Below are 16,721 nucleotides of genomic sequence, written 5' to 3'. Positions count from 1 at the left end.
CATAATGACTTAATTGAGTTAAGTGTTAAGTAAAGTGCAGTTATAAACACATAATGAGGGCTTATTATGTATTTCTTGCAATAAAAAAAGAAAAATGCTACTAGTTTATTAAATATTCATGACTGCTATTGCACGGCTCATGTCCACACTTCTGTACAATAGGGGGCAGTAATGCACCATAACGTTGGATGCCAACTGCCTATAAACCCCACTGAAGAAGAAAAAGCTACTCATGTAATGCATGCTGGAAAGCAGACAAAAACTAATGATTTGCAAGAGATCTAAACACGATTTATAAGCTACTGAACAACAAGTCCAAGAAAGCATTGCTAACCGCGTTTGCACTTTGAACAGATTTCTCGACAATAATAATGGAAGATGTGACTGGGGCTCAGCTCATTGCAGAGGCACTAAAAGCTCAGGTGAAGTGTGTGCAATTTATATAAAACAGTGTTATACTGTGTAACCGTGTTGCTAAGAATATATTAGTCGCTGATCATGTCCTTGGCAGTGAGAATGTAGCACTACGAGTTGTGAAAGTGTGCCAAAGGTCATTGCACTGGTATAGCTAACTATTAATATTGTTGTAGAAAAACATTTAGATGTTTATGTGGAATAGCATATGTTAACATAGTGAGTTTTTGTCCTGGGTCCGCCTGGGTCCTGCAGTCGGTGAAAAGCAATTGCACTGCCTGCATCTCAGAACTGCGGCCGCCTTGATCTCATGAGGTTATCGTTGCCCGCGTGTGCATGACGTCAGAGAAAGTCGGGATCAAGTCGGACACAAATCTAACCAGCATGCATTGGGCGGTGATCGCCGGTGATCGATTCTGCGCAGACCTGGCTCATCTCAAATGGGCCTCTTGTCTATGATCTGTCGGCATGGTTATACTGGCCTGTGGCCTTCTTGGAGGCCTTGATGATATCGGAGGGGGGCTCCCATTTGAAGCAGGGCTCCAGATTGGCCATCTTTATGGTCATTATTGAGGACAGGGTGCCATCCAATGCTAGGCTGTTTCTTCTCTTGGTTTTGTTCAGTCCCACAACTGAAAACACCCTCTCAGCATCTGCGTTTGCATGGGGCAACACCAGGACAAGCTTGGCGACGGCAGCAAGCCTCTCGAATTCTTTGGCTCCTGTCACCTATGGAAAATGCACCAAAACACAATGGAAAAACATACCTTGATTTTTGATTGATTAATACTGTGAGTATACTGTAGGTTGATCCATTAACAAAGTTCAGATAAAAACATGCATAATTTGAAACATGCATGACACATATATGCATGCAACAATTTTAAGCAACAGATGTAGCCAAGCCACACCTGCCAAAAGGAAAGACAAAAAAGGAAAAAAAAATTACCTTATGCTTCCGGGTTGCCATTTCAGCCCAGAAGCTTTCCATTTCAGTTTAGTCCTGCAGGGATATCATTGGCATTGTCTGATAATTTAGAAACTCCTCACCCAGAAGGTCATGCTCCTCTGGCCAATGGTATGGGAGGAGATGGGGAAACCTATTTATGAAAGTAGAGTTACAAGTTGTTACGTTTTAGGTATATAGTCATCAACCAGCAGCAGTTCATACACATCTTTGAGGAGAAGCCACATAAGAATATCTCATGTGCAGTTTAGGAGTGAACACACCTCATCATAAAACACAGGGTATTTTAGCTAAGATGATAGACAATAATTAGAGAAAAAAAATAACCTTTCAACAAAGTACAGGACATCTTCGATTTCACTTTCAGCCCTCTGCCGTACATCTACAAATTGTGCGTGCTTGATCAGTGGCTCTTCCAGTGGCAGCTTCTTACGTGCATAGTCCACAGCACTTGTCAGGAAACACAACACAGCTTCATGGAATGAATCCACCTGCTGTGGTGTGATGTCACCCTCGACGAGTAATCTGTTAAGTTTAGCCCTGGTTGTGAACCCAATACAGCATATCGGTATAAGGTACAAGGCTAAATATCACATATCACAGTGTTTGATCATAATAATAGTCAAATACTAACCTGGTAAATGGTTTGCCTTTTCTTCAAATGCAATTTCACAAGGCTCCTCATGGCACTGCAGAGCTGCTGGAACCATAAACTTGGAACATAGCTTGCGTGCGAATTTCACCATCTATAACAGACATTTACAAAAATAGTAGGTGAAACCTGTTTTAGAGGACCCCTGCAGATATCAGCAAGAAACACAGAATGGAAAAAAACAGCAAAATCCAATCCCACCTCATCATGTAACAAAAATATTGATGACTGCTCTCTCTGAAGCAGCAAGTTGAAAGAAGTGAAAGTTGGTACGGTGGCTTGGAAGAACAGCAGGTACACTTCTGTCATGGGGTCAGTGAATGTCTGCACAAGTCTCTTGAACCTGGCCTGATTTTCATCTTGAATCAATCAATAAATAACACAAAACAAGAGGTTGTCATTAATACAAGTATGTGACTAACAATCCATGTAGTTGCTGCATAATGAAATTGAAAATTGATGACCATACTAGCAGATTTGTAGTAGCTGGCCAGAGGTTCATACAGCCTCAGGATCCTGGTCACACAACGTTCAAGGCTTAGCCAACGGACCGAGATACGCAGGAGGACCTCCATGTACTCCGCTTCATGGAGCTCACAAAACTCTGTTTTAGACATTAAATCCATATCATATATTTTCTACAGCTCAGCATTTCAGTATTACACTTAATAGTATCAAACATGCATACCTGACAGGTATCCTTTCCGATTTGTGCTACCCTTGAACCAGTAACCGATGTCCACTACCATATCCTCCAAATCAGAACCGGACACCTGCAATGCATAAATCAATCATAACACATTCAGTCAATGCACGTAATTAGGATACAAATAAAAAGTTACATGTAAAGATAAATCAGGCCTTAACTCACTTTAAAAATCTTTAAAAATCCCACTCCTGCAGCTTTGGCGGTGTTATGTGCCACATGACAAGGACAACCATGAATATAGGTGTTGGGATGCTTCTGGAGCACCCTAGAGGCAATGGAATTACGTGGTCCAATGTTCACAGCTGCATTGTAAACTGAGAGACCAATGCAGTTCTCCCAAGGGATGCCATGCTCCTCTATGGTGGAGTTAATTTTGGTGAAGATCTCACTTGCTGGCCCACAGCTCGTCCCACTTGTTGTGCACATATTTAAGAACTGGTGGACAACTTTGCTGCCCATGAAGACCCGGACAGTAAGCGGGTTCATCTTTTCCACTCCTATAATGACAAGTTAGAATCATACAGATGTTCATGTTATTAGATGTTTAAAAATACACAAAGCACATGTTTTGCAGAGGAGAAAAATCTCAAATAGTTTGTGAAATACCAGTGTCATTCGACCCATCCGTAACAAGGGTATACGGGGCTTTTTTCATCTCCTTCACAAGCTCCTGTGTGAAATATGGTGCGAGTGCTTCATTGGTAATGCAGGATGACTTAGTCCTGGCACACCTGTACTCCTGCGCTGTCTTCGAATCTCCGAAACATTATTTTAGGAGAGGCCCCAGGTGGTCCGCAGGCTAGGGGACGTTTGAACTACCAACCCAGCTGTCATTTTGACCTCAGCCCTTCTTGTCTGTAAGAAATAAATTATAATCCTCCCAAAAGACATTTTATTTAAAAAACGCCTGCGATAATAGGGCACAGGTAAAAAACACATTCAGCAACTAAGATCTCAAATTAAGAAAACTGGACTGTACTACACTGAAATACAAACCACAAATTAGTCAAAACTATCAACCATGACTTTACCGTGATCAACTAGAACACAAAACTCTTGACTGAACCTTGACAGAATCATTACACATATCATACCTTAACCTCTTGTGCAGACATACCCCCTACAGATGGAACGGCCATTGCATATTGGGATATTGTGGCTGTGGACAGGAGAGCTCGTTGCTTATCTTGGTGGCCTTTTGCTTTTTATATGGCGCACTACATCTGTCACACCCTGGTGGCAACATGAGTTTTCAATACGGCAGACTGCACACCAGTAGTGCGTGTTGAGGCTCCCTCTGGTAATACATGGCCATGAAGAGGTCCACTCATTTTGGAAAATGGATCTATATGTTGCTGCTCCAGCCAGAGCACGACTCTTCTGGCCCTGCTGTTGGATTGGGGGGTCTCTTCTTTCTGTCCCTCTGTGTCTTCTTCCATCTGCCCTGTTGGTTGTTCTATTTGTCCTGTCTGTTGCTCCTCTGCATGGGCGTCAATCTGTCCTGTCTGTTGCTCCTCTGCTTGTTTGTCAGTCTGTCCTGTCTCCTGCTCTCTCTGTCCTTTGTGTTGCTCCTCTGTCTGTTGTCCTGTCGTTTCTATCAATCGTTCTGGCTGTTCTGTCAGTGTGTTTGTCTGTCTTTTCTCACTTGGCTGGTTCTTTAAATAAAATAAAAGGTTTCGCTTTTGTCCTGGCAAAGGTCTCTTACGGGACATCTTTGAAACCTTAAACAATTACAATGGTCATGTTGGTTTAATAACTCTACTCTCAGTTACAAAAACATACCTACTTCTATTGCACACATTTCCTGTATTTATGTTAAATTCTTTGGAATACATCTTACCTGTTCGAAATCAGCTGAGTTTACATTCACCACACTAAATCATGTTCACACGCACAAACAAATCATTTATTTCAAGATTTAAAGTTTAAGAGAGTGAGTATTCAATTGGACGACATTTCATTGTTACATACCTAGTCTCAGCTCAGCTTCTTATCAGACTTCTTGAGGTAGTGACCGTTTCATCTCATGTTGACTTTCGCGGCAGTGGTATCTCTTCTTCTGTCGCTAACTTCGGGGTGCAGCGCATATGGTTCAGTGGCGCTCATCAGCGCCATCTACCGTCGGGGAGTTTGAAAAAAGGAACGAACGAGTCTCGGCCGATTTTTTTTGCGTGAGAAATTGGATGTGTGGCGTGAGTGCGTGTGAAAACAGGCAAAAACGTGTGTCACACGGCGAAAGCGTGAGAGTTGGCAGCTCTGTGTTAACACCCTTGTTGATGCATGCCAATGTGTGTGTCAATGCAAAGAAAATCTAAACTACATTGTAACAATTCATATACAATTCAGTATGAAAATGTATGCACTCACTAACTGTAAGTCGCTCTGGATAAGAGCGTCTGCTAAATGACTAAAAATGTTTTTTATATACTGTATCTACATGTATCTCTCTACAGAATGTAGAATATATGTTTGGAATAGTTGGTGTTCCAGTCATTGAAGTAGCTATGGCAGCTCAAGCCTCAGGAATCAAGTATGTGGGAATGCGCAATGAACAAGCCCTAAGCCACCTTTTTATTACTAAACCAGCTCTCCCCAAATCATGTGATATTAACTACCCTTACATAGACTACAGGAGCGTGTAGTGTGTGAGGGTCAGTTTCATAGCTTTTTGCATTGCTAATTATGTCTGCCTGTCTGTCTGACCCTTTGTGTGTCTGTCTGCCTGTCTTCCTGTCTTTCCCTCTGTCTGTCTGTTCCTCTCCAGTCCAGGTGCATGTCTGGTTGTGTCTGGACCGGGACTCATCCATTCACTTGGTGGAATGGCCAACGCTAACATGAACTGCTGGTATGCTAGAACTCCACAAACAGAAGACCCTACTACTCATGTTCAGTTGCCTTTCAAAAGAAGGGATGCTATCCGCACACTGCAAAAAATGATCTGAGGACTCCAAACTATCTCAGATTGTCAGTTGATGTCATTGTGTGATACCTCTCTCTCTGTAGGCCTGTGATTGTTATTGGAGGCTCCTCTGATCAAAACCAAGAGACCACTGGGGCGTTTCAAGAGTTTCCACAGGTACCGATTCAACCATGACATTTCTGACTATTGAACATTAGGGGATGGTATCCCGGGACACAGATTAAGCCTAGTCATGGCCTAAAAAGCAAACTCAATAGAGAATCTCTGTCTGGGAAACTGGCCCTAGCAGTTTAATTGCTGAAAGAGGAAATAATTTGTTATTTGTGGTCCTCTTTCTCTGTCAGGTGGAGGCATGCAGATTGTACAGTAAGTTCTCTGCTAGGTCTAGCAGTCTGGATATGATCTCCTCAGTGGTAGAGAAGGTATACAGTCTACTCTGACTCCCTCTGTGTAGTCCTCTTCATATCATTTGGTATCACCTGCAATTGTCTGTTTTCTGACCTCTAATTTTCCAGCTTAGCAAGGTACCTTAACTGCTTCATAAGAGCACAGCACAGCCTTAATTGATCTGAATGGAAGGGTGTTTGGTCTGTCTAAGGCAGCACGCACTAGCATGTATGGACGTCCAGGTGCTGTATACGTAGACATATCTGGTGACATGGTCAATGCTAAATTGGACAGGAGCAGAGCCAGGTTAGTGGCCATCACTGTCTTTCATCCATTTAAAATGTATACTAATGTGTTACTGTTGAATATGTATACCTCTGAATTCACATCACCGTAGTCATTTTTATTTTATCTTGTTATACCTTTTAACGTCTGAAGTGAACCAGAAATTAAATTACTTAGAAAATATAGCACTATATCAAAATATTCTCATCAGAGAATAGCAATAAGCCTCGATAGACCTTCATGGTTTATTTACATATGCAATAAAGTTGCTAGGTAACATGTTTAATGTTTGACCTATTATTTATTATTTCCTTTGTCAGAGAGGTGCCCTGTAGTCCACCTCCTCCTGTGAGTATGGCTGACCATATGGCGATCACAGAAGCACTGGCGGTCCTGAAAGGAGCCAAACGGCCTTTACTCATCATTGGCAAAGGTAGGCATTGCTTTTTTAATAGCCAGATAATCTGGGGGAAACAGAACTAAAATCTTGCATAATTGCGTCAGATACTTGGATAAGGTCTGGGGAGATGTTAAGAGAAAGATACTAACGCCACTTGCGAACTCTCCACCCCCCTAAACGGAAACTCTCTGCAAGTTTCAGGCAAGTTTATGGGCCAAATGTCCCCTCCCGTTCTGAAATTGAAAAGATGCGAGCACCTGCGAAATCGGGATTTGTCCAAATGATTAGTGGTGAAAAATCAGCGTACCGGAACAAAGTTGTCACATCCCAGTCTGTTGACAGACGCTACTTCCAGTTATGTTACGTGCGTCTGTCCAAGAGAGATCAATAGCCAGCTGAGACGCACTGTAACACATATAGCACTGTACCACGGTTCAGTTGAAAACTGGGCCACGTTCAGTCGACAAATGTTGTTGACATGATTTCTCATTCTACCTGTCCGAGAGGCACGTTCGTTCTACATGCTGTATTTCTATCTGAACGTTGCACAACGTTTTGCTCAGCTGAATGCATCCCAGTTGTGAAGGCCAGTCTGTTGAAATCCGTGTGGCAGTGCCCTCTGTCTGTGTCCCTCTGCAGGTGCAGCCCATTGAAGAGCAGAGGGGGCTCTGAAGGAGCTGGTGGAGGAGTGTGACCTGCCCTTCCTGCCCACCCCCATGGGTAAAGGGGGTGCTGCCTGACGATCACCCCAACTGTGTTGCTGCTGCCCGCTCCAGGTCAGCCTCTCCTTCTCTCAGCTGGCATCATATTCATGTACAGACCATTGACTGTATAAGTAGGACCAAGAATTTCCCTGACCATTTGAACGGACCAGGAAACTCCTGAAATCCCTATCTATAACTAGTCTCTCCTGGCCAGGTCATGTCAATGTAAACTGGTGTCAATCAAACAACTACACTACTCCTATAACTAGCCTCTTTTCATTACATTTTGTTTTGTCCCTGCTCTCCTCCTCCTCTCTTCCTATCCTCCTCCTCCTCTCTTCCTATCCTCCTCCTCCTCTCTTCCTCCTCCTCCTCCTCCTCTTCCTATCCTACTGGTTCTATGGTCTTGGTGGGGACTGCAGAGCTCTGCTCCAGTCTGATGTTGTGGTCCTACTTGGTGCCAGACTCAACTGGATCCTGCACTTTGGCCTTCCCCCCAGGTTTGACACCCAAGTAAAGGTCATCCAGCTAGGTCAAAGGTCACCAGTAGGGTTTCTTTTTTTTCCTTCTTTTTTTTCGGATTCCAGATTTTCTGCTTATTCCGTTCTGATTTCTGGAATCTTCCAACAGGGATTTCTGGGAATTTTGGGAAAGTAACTGTAATTTTGCAACCCTAGTCACAGGTCATTTCATAGTGAACTACAGTTCATTGTAACCAGGTATAAAGGTATTTGACTCAGTCTATTGGATTTAGTCTATCAATTATATAGCTTCTCTATAAGTCTTTGTGGTCTCTCCAAATAATGTCATGGCTGTCTTAGTGCTGTACAGTACATCTATATTTAAGCAATAAGGCCCGAGGGGGTGTGGTATATGGCCAATATACCACGTCTAGGGGCTGTTCTTAAGCACGATGCAACGCGGAGTGCCTCGATACAGCCCTTAGCCGTGGTATATTGGCCCTATACCACAAACCCCAGAGGTGCCTTATTGCTATTATAAACTGGTTACCAACGTAATTCGAACAGTCAAAATACATTTCAAATCAAATCAAATCAAATTTGATTGGCCACATGCGCCGAAATACAACAGGTGCAGACATTACAGTGAAATGCTTACTTACAGCCCTTAACCAACAGTGCATTTATTTTTAACAAAAAAGTAAAAATAAAACAACAACAAAAAAAGTGTTGAGAAAAAAAGAGCAGAAGTAAAATAAAATAACAGTAGGGAGGCTATATATACAGGGGGGTACCGGTGCAGAGTCAATGTGCGGGGGCACCGGCTAGTTGAGGTAGTTGAAGTAATATGTACATGTGGGTGGAGTTAAAGTGACTATGCATAAATAATTAACAGAGTAGCAGCAGCGTAAAAGGATGGGGTGGGGGGGGGGCAGTGCAAATAGTCCGGGTAGCCATGATTAGCTGTTCAGGAGTCTTAAGGCTTGGGGGTAGAAGCTGTTGAGAAGTCTTTTGGACCTAGACTTGGCACTCCGGTACCGCTTGCCGTGCGGTAGCAGAGAGAACAGTCTATGACTAGGGTGGCTGGAGTCTTTGACAATTTTGAGGGCCTTCCTCTGACACCGCCTGGTATAGAGGTCCTGGATGGCAGGAAACTTGGCCCCAGTGATGTACTGGGCCGTACGCACTACCCTCTGTAGTGCCTTGCGGTCGGAGGCCAAGCAGTTGCCATACCAGGCGGTGATGCAACCAGTCAGGATGCTCTCGATGGTGCAGCTGTATAATTTTTTTGAGGATCTGAGGACCCATGCCAAATCTTTTCAATCTCCTGAGGGGGAATGGGCTTTGTCGTGCCCTCTTCACGACTGTCTTGGTGTGTTTGGACCATGATAGTTCGTTGGTGATGTGGACACCAAGGAACTTGAAGCTCTCAACCTGTTCCACTACAGCCCCGTCGATGAGAATGGAGGCGTGCTCAGTCCTCTTTTTTTTCCTGTAGTCCACAATCATCTCCTTTGTCTTGGTCACGTTGAGGGAGAGGTTGTTATCCTGGCACCACACGGCCAGGCCTCTGACCTCCTCCCTCAACGTGACCCATGTTATACGGTCAAATATACCACAGCTTTCAGCCAATCAGCATTCAGGGCTCGAGTCACCCGGTTTATAAAAGGGAACGTGTGTGTGTCAGCCTTAGCATTATGTGGTGTTGCCTGGTTATTTCTGTTGTGTTTAGCTTGAGGTTTGGCCACTCCTCCAGCTGCTGTTACATGTGTCACGCACGGCGCTCTTCCTGTCGTGTCGTTGCTGGTATGTTGTAGTAACGTTCCACATACGTTATTTATGTCAAGGTCAATGTCAAGGTTGATCTGTGTGCTGAGGAGATGGGGAACAACGTGCAACCTGCTGCTGCTCTCCTGGGGGACATCAATACTATTGTCAAGCAGGTAACACAACACAGTCCTGGGGGACTGGAGATCCTGGTTTGAATCCAGGCTCTGTCGTAGCCGGCCGCGACCGGGAGACCCATGGGGCGGCGCACAATTGGACCAGCGTCGCCTAGGGTAGTGGAGGGAATGGCCGGCTCAGTTCGTAGAGCATGGTGTTTGCAACGCCAGGGTTGTGGGTTCGATTCCCACAGGGGGTATGAAAAAAAAAAAGTAACGTATGCACTAACTGTAAGTCGCTCTGGATAAGAGCGTCTGCTAAATGACTTAAACATGTTAAATGTAGAGGGCCCCGTAAACAATTCCACAAACGTCAGCATGAGTGCGCTGACTGTGGAAGCACTAATCACTGGACCAAAGCTCACTGTCAGATGCACCAGCTGTGCGTCAAGTGCTTTTCTCCGGGCCACATGAGCTTTGACTGTAGTGAGGCTGGGCAGCGACAGAACCCTGGATGTGGAGAGACTGGCAGGTCTAAGGAAAACTAGAAAGCCTCCGTTCTGAGGAGGGCAATGTGGGGCATTCTTATTTTTCCTCCACTGATGATGATATCCAATCTGTTTATTCTTACTTTTGTGAGTCAGTACCCAAGAACAACACAGTCATTTTTCAGAACACAATCAGAATGACAGTTTGTTTTACACCACTGTGCTAGTACAGGATAAAGTTGAGCTGAAGGGGATGTTTTATGGCTTCTGTTATGTAGTCCCAGTGCTTATTGTTGATGGGCAGGTTGATGAACTCATTGTGGGCACTAATGTGTTGAAGTCTCTGATTAGACAGTTCAAATCAAATGACAGCTACTGGCGGGTGGCGGGTACACCAGGTTCCTCTAGCCAGTGTGATGTCAAATCTGGAGAGATGGAGAGGAGACTCCATCCCAGATAAAGTGGGCACCATTAAGTTGAAGAGAGCAGTAACGCTCCAACCCATGAGTGAGCATCTGGTGTGGGGCCGCCTACCCCCAAAGACAAAACTCTCTGTGGGCAGTACTGTTGTTGTCGAGCCCAGCACGTCTCGTTGTGTGAATCGACACATACTAGTGGGGAGAGTAGTTACGCCTCTGTGGGGGGATGGATGGCTCCCTGTGAAGATTGTGAATCCAACAACATCGCCAGTTACCCTGAGACGAAATGCTAAAGTGGCGGATGTGTACCCTTGCATTGCATTGGAGTATTTTAATGATGTCAAGCAGCAAGCAGCTCATCAGAATGTGGCAAAGGCTCAATGTGACAGATCACATGGCAGTCTGACAGCTAAGAGTTCAACAGTACACTGAGGAATCTTGGACTTCAAGGCCTGTCTGTTGAGGAGTGTCCAGTTTCACAGTTCTGGAAAGATAAACTTGTCAACTTAATTGGGAAGTATGACACAGTGTTCTCTAGACATAGCCTAGATTGTGGCGAGGCAAAGGAGTTCTGCCTTCGCATACGGCTGACTGATGACCGCCCATTTCGATGACCTTATCGTAGGCTGTCTCCAGCTCATTACCAAAAACTCAGGGAAACACTGGATGATATGGAGGAAAAGGAAATCGTCCGAAAATCCAGCAGCGAGTATGCCTCACCATTGGTGCTGGTATGGAAAAAGAATGGGGACTTGCGCCTATGTACTGACTTCAGGTGGTTAAATGCCCGCACAGTAAAGGATGCTCATCCCTGTCACGATCGTCATATAAAAAGGACCAAGGCGCAGAGTTGCGAGCGAACATATTACTATTTATTAAACGTTCACACGAACAAAACAATAAACAACGAAAACGTGACGTCTAATGGTACAACACGAAACCACACGAACAAAATCCCACAAACACAAGGTGAACACAGACAGTTTAAATATGGCTCCCAATCAGAGATAACGAGCCGACAGCTGACACTCGTTACCTCCGATTGGGAGTCATTGACCAAATAAGGGAAACACAAAACCAATGACCACCCAACCAAAACAAAACACAACCAAAACGAACACACCCTGGCTCAAAATACAAAGTCCCGGAGCCAGAGCGTGACAGTACCCCCCCCTAAAGGCGCGGACTGCGACCGCGCCTCAAAACCCCAAATAGGGGAGGGCTGGGTGGGTGTTGCTCCTCGGAGGCGGCTCCGGCTCCGGGCTTGACCACCACCCTACTTCAATCCCCGCATAATGGCCCCGATCCGATCTGACCCAGCTGGCTGGATCAGGACTGACGACGCGCACCCCTGGCTTAGCGCGTGAGGCAGGAATGGACCGGACCTGGCTGACGATACGCACCCTAGGCTTGGTGCGTGGGCCGAACGGACCTCACCAGGCTGACGACTCGCATCCCTGGCTTGGTGCGAGTAGCAGGAATGGGCTGGACCGGGCTGACGACTCGCACCCTTGGCTTGGTGCGAGTAGCAGGAACAGGCCGGACCAGGCTGACGACTCGCACCCTTGGCTTGGTGCGAGTAGCAGGAACGGGCTGGACCAGGCCGACGACTCGCATCCCTGGTTTGGTGCGAGTAGCAGGAACGGGCTGGACCAGGCTGACGACTCGCACCCCTGGCTTGGTGCGAGTAGCAGGAACGGGTTGAACCAGGCTGGCGACTCGCACCCCTGGTTTGGTGCGAGTAGCAGGAACAGGCCGGGTCGGGCTGACGACGCACACCGTAGGCTTTGTGCGTGGAGCAGGGACAGGCTGGGCTGGGCTGGCGACGCACACCGTAGGCTTTGTGCGTGGAGCAGGAACAGGCCGGGCTGGGCTGGCGACGCACACCGTAGGCTTTGTGCGTGGAGCAGGAAGAAGCCGGGCTGGGCTGGCGAAGCGCACCTCAGACTCGGTGCGGAGCGCAGGAACGGGCCGGGCTGGGCTGGCGACGCGCACCACAGACTCGGTGCGGAGCGTAGGAACGGGCCGGGCTGGGCTGTCGACGCACACCGTAGGTTTGGTGCGGGGAGCAGGAATAGACCGGACCGTACTGGGGACACACACCACTGGCTCTACACCGGGATCTGGAACGGGCCGGACCGGACTGGCAACACACGCCAGTACCTCTCGCCGTGCCTCTACACCTACCATCCCCTCTTCTACCAGTGGCCCCCGTAACCTGGCGGCCTCCTCTGCAACCCCGCTGGACCGCTCCATAGCGGCCTCCTGCTGCCCCAACGTCGTGAGCCCCCCCCTAAAAATTTTCTGGGGGTCTCTCCAGGCCTCCAACATTCTCTCCCACCTCTCGCTCCTCTGTCTCCAACCCTCCTCACTCAACTCCTCAATGGGCTTGACCCAGTCGAAGCTGCCACGGAGATCATTTGGCGATGGCCCTTGGACACGCTGCTTGGTCTGGTCTTGGCGGGATTTTCTGTCACGATCGTCATATAAAAAGGACCAAGGCGCAGCGTTGCGAGCGAACATATTACTATTTATTAAACGTTCACACAAACAAAACAATAAACAACGAAAACGTGACGTCTAATGGTACAACACGAAACCACACGAACAAAATCCCACAAACACAAGGTGAACACAGACAGTTTAAATATGGCTCCCAATCAGAGATAACGAGCCGACAGCTGACACTCGTTACCTCCGATTGGGAGTCATTGACCAAATAAGGGAAACACAAAACCAATGACCACCCAACCAAAACAAAACACAACCAAAACGAACACACCCTGGCTCAAAATACAAAGTCCCGGAGCCAGAGCGTGACAATCCCCTGCCTCATCAGGCTGATGTACTGGCCGCGCTGGGAGGTAATGCCTTCTTCAGCACAATGGATTTGACGTCAGGGTATTACAACGTGCCACTGCATGAAGAGGACAAGAAATACACTGCCTTTTCCTCCCCTTTAGGTCTGCACGAGTACAATCAGTTACCTCAGGGCCTCTGCAACAGCCCGGCTACTTTTATGAGAATGATGCTGACCATCTTTGGTGACCAAAACGTTCTAAGTCTCCTTTGTTACTTGGATGATCTGATGGTTTTTGCTAAGACGGAGGAAGAGAGTCTGCAGAGACTTGAGATGGTTTTTCAGCGGTTGCAGGAGCACAACCTTAAACTGTCTCCGTCTAAGTGCAAGTTTCTGAGGAGGTCTGTAAAGTTTTTGGGCCACATTATTTCTCAGGAGGGTGTAGCCACTGACCCTGCTAAAGTTCAAACCATTTTGAATGTGACTGAGAGTGAAGCTGAGAGTGAAGCTGATGGTGTCACACCGTCTCCTATCAAAATAGGTTCTTTCCTTGGTATGGTAGTATACTATCAGCACTACATTGAGAATTGTTCCATGGTTGCTAGGCCATTGTTTCAGCTAACTACAGGTCAGAAGAAGCCTAGGAGAGGCAAGGGTAGGAAGAGGCCTCGCAGGCTCACTGCTGCAGACTGGACTGCCGAATGTCGACTCGCTTTTGAAGCTTTGAAATCAGCACTAGTTGACCAGGCACTGCTGGTTCATCCAGATTTTTCTCAGCCATTTCTACTTTCCGTGGATGCATCTACTAGTGGTTTGGGAGCTGTACTATCACAAGTGCAAGATGGGAAGGACATAGCCAGGCCGATAGCTTTTGCTAGTAAATCTCTTAATCATGCACAATCCAAGTATCCTGCTCACCGGCTGGAATTTCTAGCCATGAAATGGGCCATTCATGATAAATTCAGCCATTGGCTGCGAGGGCATAAGTTTACTGTGTGGACCGACAACAATCCACTCAAATATATTCTTACAAAGCCGAGACGATGCATGCGAGCAGAGATGGGTTGCAAAGCTGGCACCCTTTGAGTGGCGCAGTGGTCTAAGGCACTGCATCGCAGTGCTAGCTGTGCCACTAGAGATTCTGGTTCGAATCCAGGCTCTGTCGTAGCCGGCCGCGACCGGGAGACCCATGGGGCGCCGCACAATTGGCCCAGCGTTGTCCAGGGTAGGGGAGGGAATGGCCGGCAGGGATGTTGCTCAGTTGGTAGAGCATGGCGTTTGCAACGCCAGGGTTGTGGGTTCGATTCCCACGGGGGGCCAGTATGAAAAATAAAAATGATGTACGCACTCACTAACTGTAAGTCGCTCTGGATAAGAGCGTCTGCTAAATGACTAAAAATGTAAAATAAAAATGATATCCAGTACATACAGTGGGGAGAACAAGTATTTGATACACTGCCGATTTTGCAGGTTTTCCTACTTACAAAGCATGTAGAGGTCTGTAATTTTTATCATACGTACACTTCAACTGTGAGAGACGGAATGTAAAACAAAAATCCAGAAAATCACATTGTATGATTTTTAAGTAATTAATTTGCATTTTATTGCATGACATAAGTATTTGATACATCAGAAAAGCAGAACTTATTATTTGGTACAGAAACCTTTGTTTGCAATTACAGAGATCATACGTTTCCTGTAGGTCTTGACCAGGTTTGCACACACTGCAGCAGGGATTTTGGCCCGCTCCTCCATACAGACCTTCTCCAGATCCTTCAGGTTTCGGGGCTGAGATCCCCAAAGCCTACAAGAATTCTGATAGTGAAACTCCACTCAGCTGGGATGGTGCTGTGCCTGATGTTGTTAACTTGGTTGAAGATGCTTTGTCAGTCTGGTCTGTGACAGTCTACCAGGATTCTGATCAGTCGTCTGACACTACTAGTGTTGAGTCGGAAATTGAAAGTGTGCTGGCTCCGGATATGCTGATCTGTAGTACTCCCCAACCTGAGGTTAGACCTTTGAGCACGGTTGGTGCTGTCCGTGACATTCCTGCTAGGTTTTTGGGTGAGGGTGTTCGGACTAGACTAGGTAGATTTATTAATCCAGTGAATAGGCTAATCCAAACTATGTCTACACAGGAAATGAAACAATTCTTGGTTTCTCAGTGACGGTAGGATATTGCCTACCTTTTCTTTGTTGTGTGTATGTGGTAATCTAAGTGGGTCTTAGAGTGATTTGTGGGTTTGTCTAATATTTTTGACAATTCATGTAACTTTGTGTGTAGTTCATCAGCATAAAATGTATTTGGCATTTTTTGTATAGGGTTGAATAAGGGATTAGCTACCTCTTATTTTTCCTAATCCTTCACGGGATAGCTTTCCAGCTGATCGACCATTTGTGGGTCTAGAATTAAGGGACTACACTGGGTTACTCTGTCGCCCTGTGGGTGTGAAATGTTTTTTTTCTTTCTTTGCTTTGTTACCTTCGAGGTAATGTGTTTTGTTTTGTGTTTATAATCTAGTGTAAAACAGTAGGGGTGAATGTAGTAGTGTGATGTTGTTCCCCTAGATTATGCACCAAGTTGCACACAAGGACAGTTCAACTAGGCCAGGTCAAGAGGGGATGTTAATAAGTTAATAATAATAATAATAATAATAATAATAATAATAATAATAATAATAATTCAATGTGGTTTTTATTTAATTACAGCTGCATAGCTAATGTAATTTGTTGGTGTACAAACATTTTTATATATCTATATTGTAAATACACCTAATTGTAAAAGTTTTGTATATTTTGGTTTGGTCCATCGCGGGTTATCTGTATTTATGTGCCCTCTTATTGTTCTCTTTTGCCTGTCCTTCAACTAGCAAGGTATGTTGTCCTTGGCGCCGTAATTTGTCAATATAAAACTGTGGTAAAGTTACACAAAGTGCTGTTACGCAACTATAGGTTTTGTTACAATGTGGACAATATAACGATTTATGTTAACAACTTTCACCAAGCTCGCTAATTTGGGTACCATTTGTAACTCGGGAGTATTTGGGTCAGTGTTTGAGTGAGTTTCTATGTGCTCACGCAGGTGCCCGAGAGCTGTGGCTGCACCAAGGGCTAACCTATTGTGTGTTGTCTCGTGGTGTGCAGTTATGTCTTTTATTTTGTCAGAATTATGTTGTATATCATTTTACTTGTATTGTATAGTGTGTTGTTAGGCACTGAATGTGTGCATGCA

At 45.7% G+C, this 16,721-nt stretch overlaps 1 protein-coding gene and 2 long non-coding RNA genes across 6 annotated transcripts; 2 read left to right on the top strand and 1 right to left on the bottom strand.

The window, feature by feature from the left end:
* Positions 1 to 35: 35 nt before the first annotated feature.
* On the top strand, positions 36 to 7,423 carry LOC123486090 (2-hydroxyacyl-CoA lyase 1-like). 4 transcript variants are annotated; one of them, XR_006659242.1, is made up of 7 exons: positions 36 to 422; positions 5,507 to 5,587; positions 5,746 to 5,818; positions 6,007 to 6,028; positions 6,261 to 6,355; positions 6,655 to 6,767; positions 7,374 to 7,423. XR_006659242.1 is itself a non-coding variant. In XM_045217284.1 (7 exons), exons 2-7 carry the CDS (start codon positions 5,562 to 5,564, stop codon positions 7,385 to 7,387), a joined length of 399 nt encoding a protein of 132 aa, XP_045073219.1. In that variant the 5' UTR covers positions 36 to 422; positions 5,507 to 5,561; the 3' UTR covers positions 7,388 to 7,423. The 4 variants fall into 4 exon arrangements, 1 of the variants encoding a protein (XP_045073219.1); XR_006659241.1 differs by having other exon boundaries at positions 6,178 to 6,355; XR_006659240.1 differs by having other exon boundaries at positions 6,007 to 6,084; positions 6,178 to 6,355.
* On the bottom strand, positions 2,051 to 2,773 carry LOC121560213. Its single transcript, XR_006659244.1, has 3 exons — positions 2,503 to 2,773; positions 2,235 to 2,392; positions 2,051 to 2,127 (listed from the first exon to the last, which is right to left on the bottom strand). It is a non-coding gene; the product is annotated as an uncharacterized LOC121560213 (long non-coding RNA).
* Positions 7,424 to 7,460: 37 nt separating the features above from the next.
* LOC121561461 lies at positions 7,461 to 9,941 on the top strand. Its single transcript, XR_006659243.1, has 3 exons — positions 7,461 to 7,510; positions 7,861 to 7,938; positions 9,747 to 9,941. It is a non-coding gene; the product is annotated as an uncharacterized LOC121561461 (long non-coding RNA).
* Positions 9,942 to 16,721: the final 6,780 nt, after the last annotated feature.

This window comes from Coregonus clupeaformis, unplaced genomic scaffold (genome assembly GCF_020615455.1).
Source record: "Coregonus clupeaformis isolate EN_2021a unplaced genomic scaffold, ASM2061545v1 scaf0995, whole genome shotgun sequence".
In the NCBI taxonomy this organism is placed as follows: domain Eukaryota; kingdom Metazoa; phylum Chordata; class Actinopteri; order Salmoniformes; family Salmonidae; genus Coregonus; species Coregonus clupeaformis.
This window is presented reverse-complemented; position numbering and strand designations above follow the sequence as displayed.

What these genes read in the sequence shown, in the direction of transcription:
- LOC123486090 (XM_045217284.1), top strand. Translation starts at nt 5,562, where the DNA reads ATGGCCAACGCTAACATGAACTGCTG. An exon ending in CGTTTCAAGAGTTTCCACAG is followed by an intron (nt 5,819 to 6,006) that starts GTACCGATTCAA and finishes TTTCTCTGTCAG; the next exon opens with GTGGAGGCATGCAGATTGTA. An exon ending in TTGGACAGGAGCAGAGCCAG is followed by an intron (nt 6,356 to 6,654) that starts GTTAGTGGCCAT and finishes TTCCTTTGTCAG; the next exon opens with AGAGGTGCCCTGTAGTCCAC.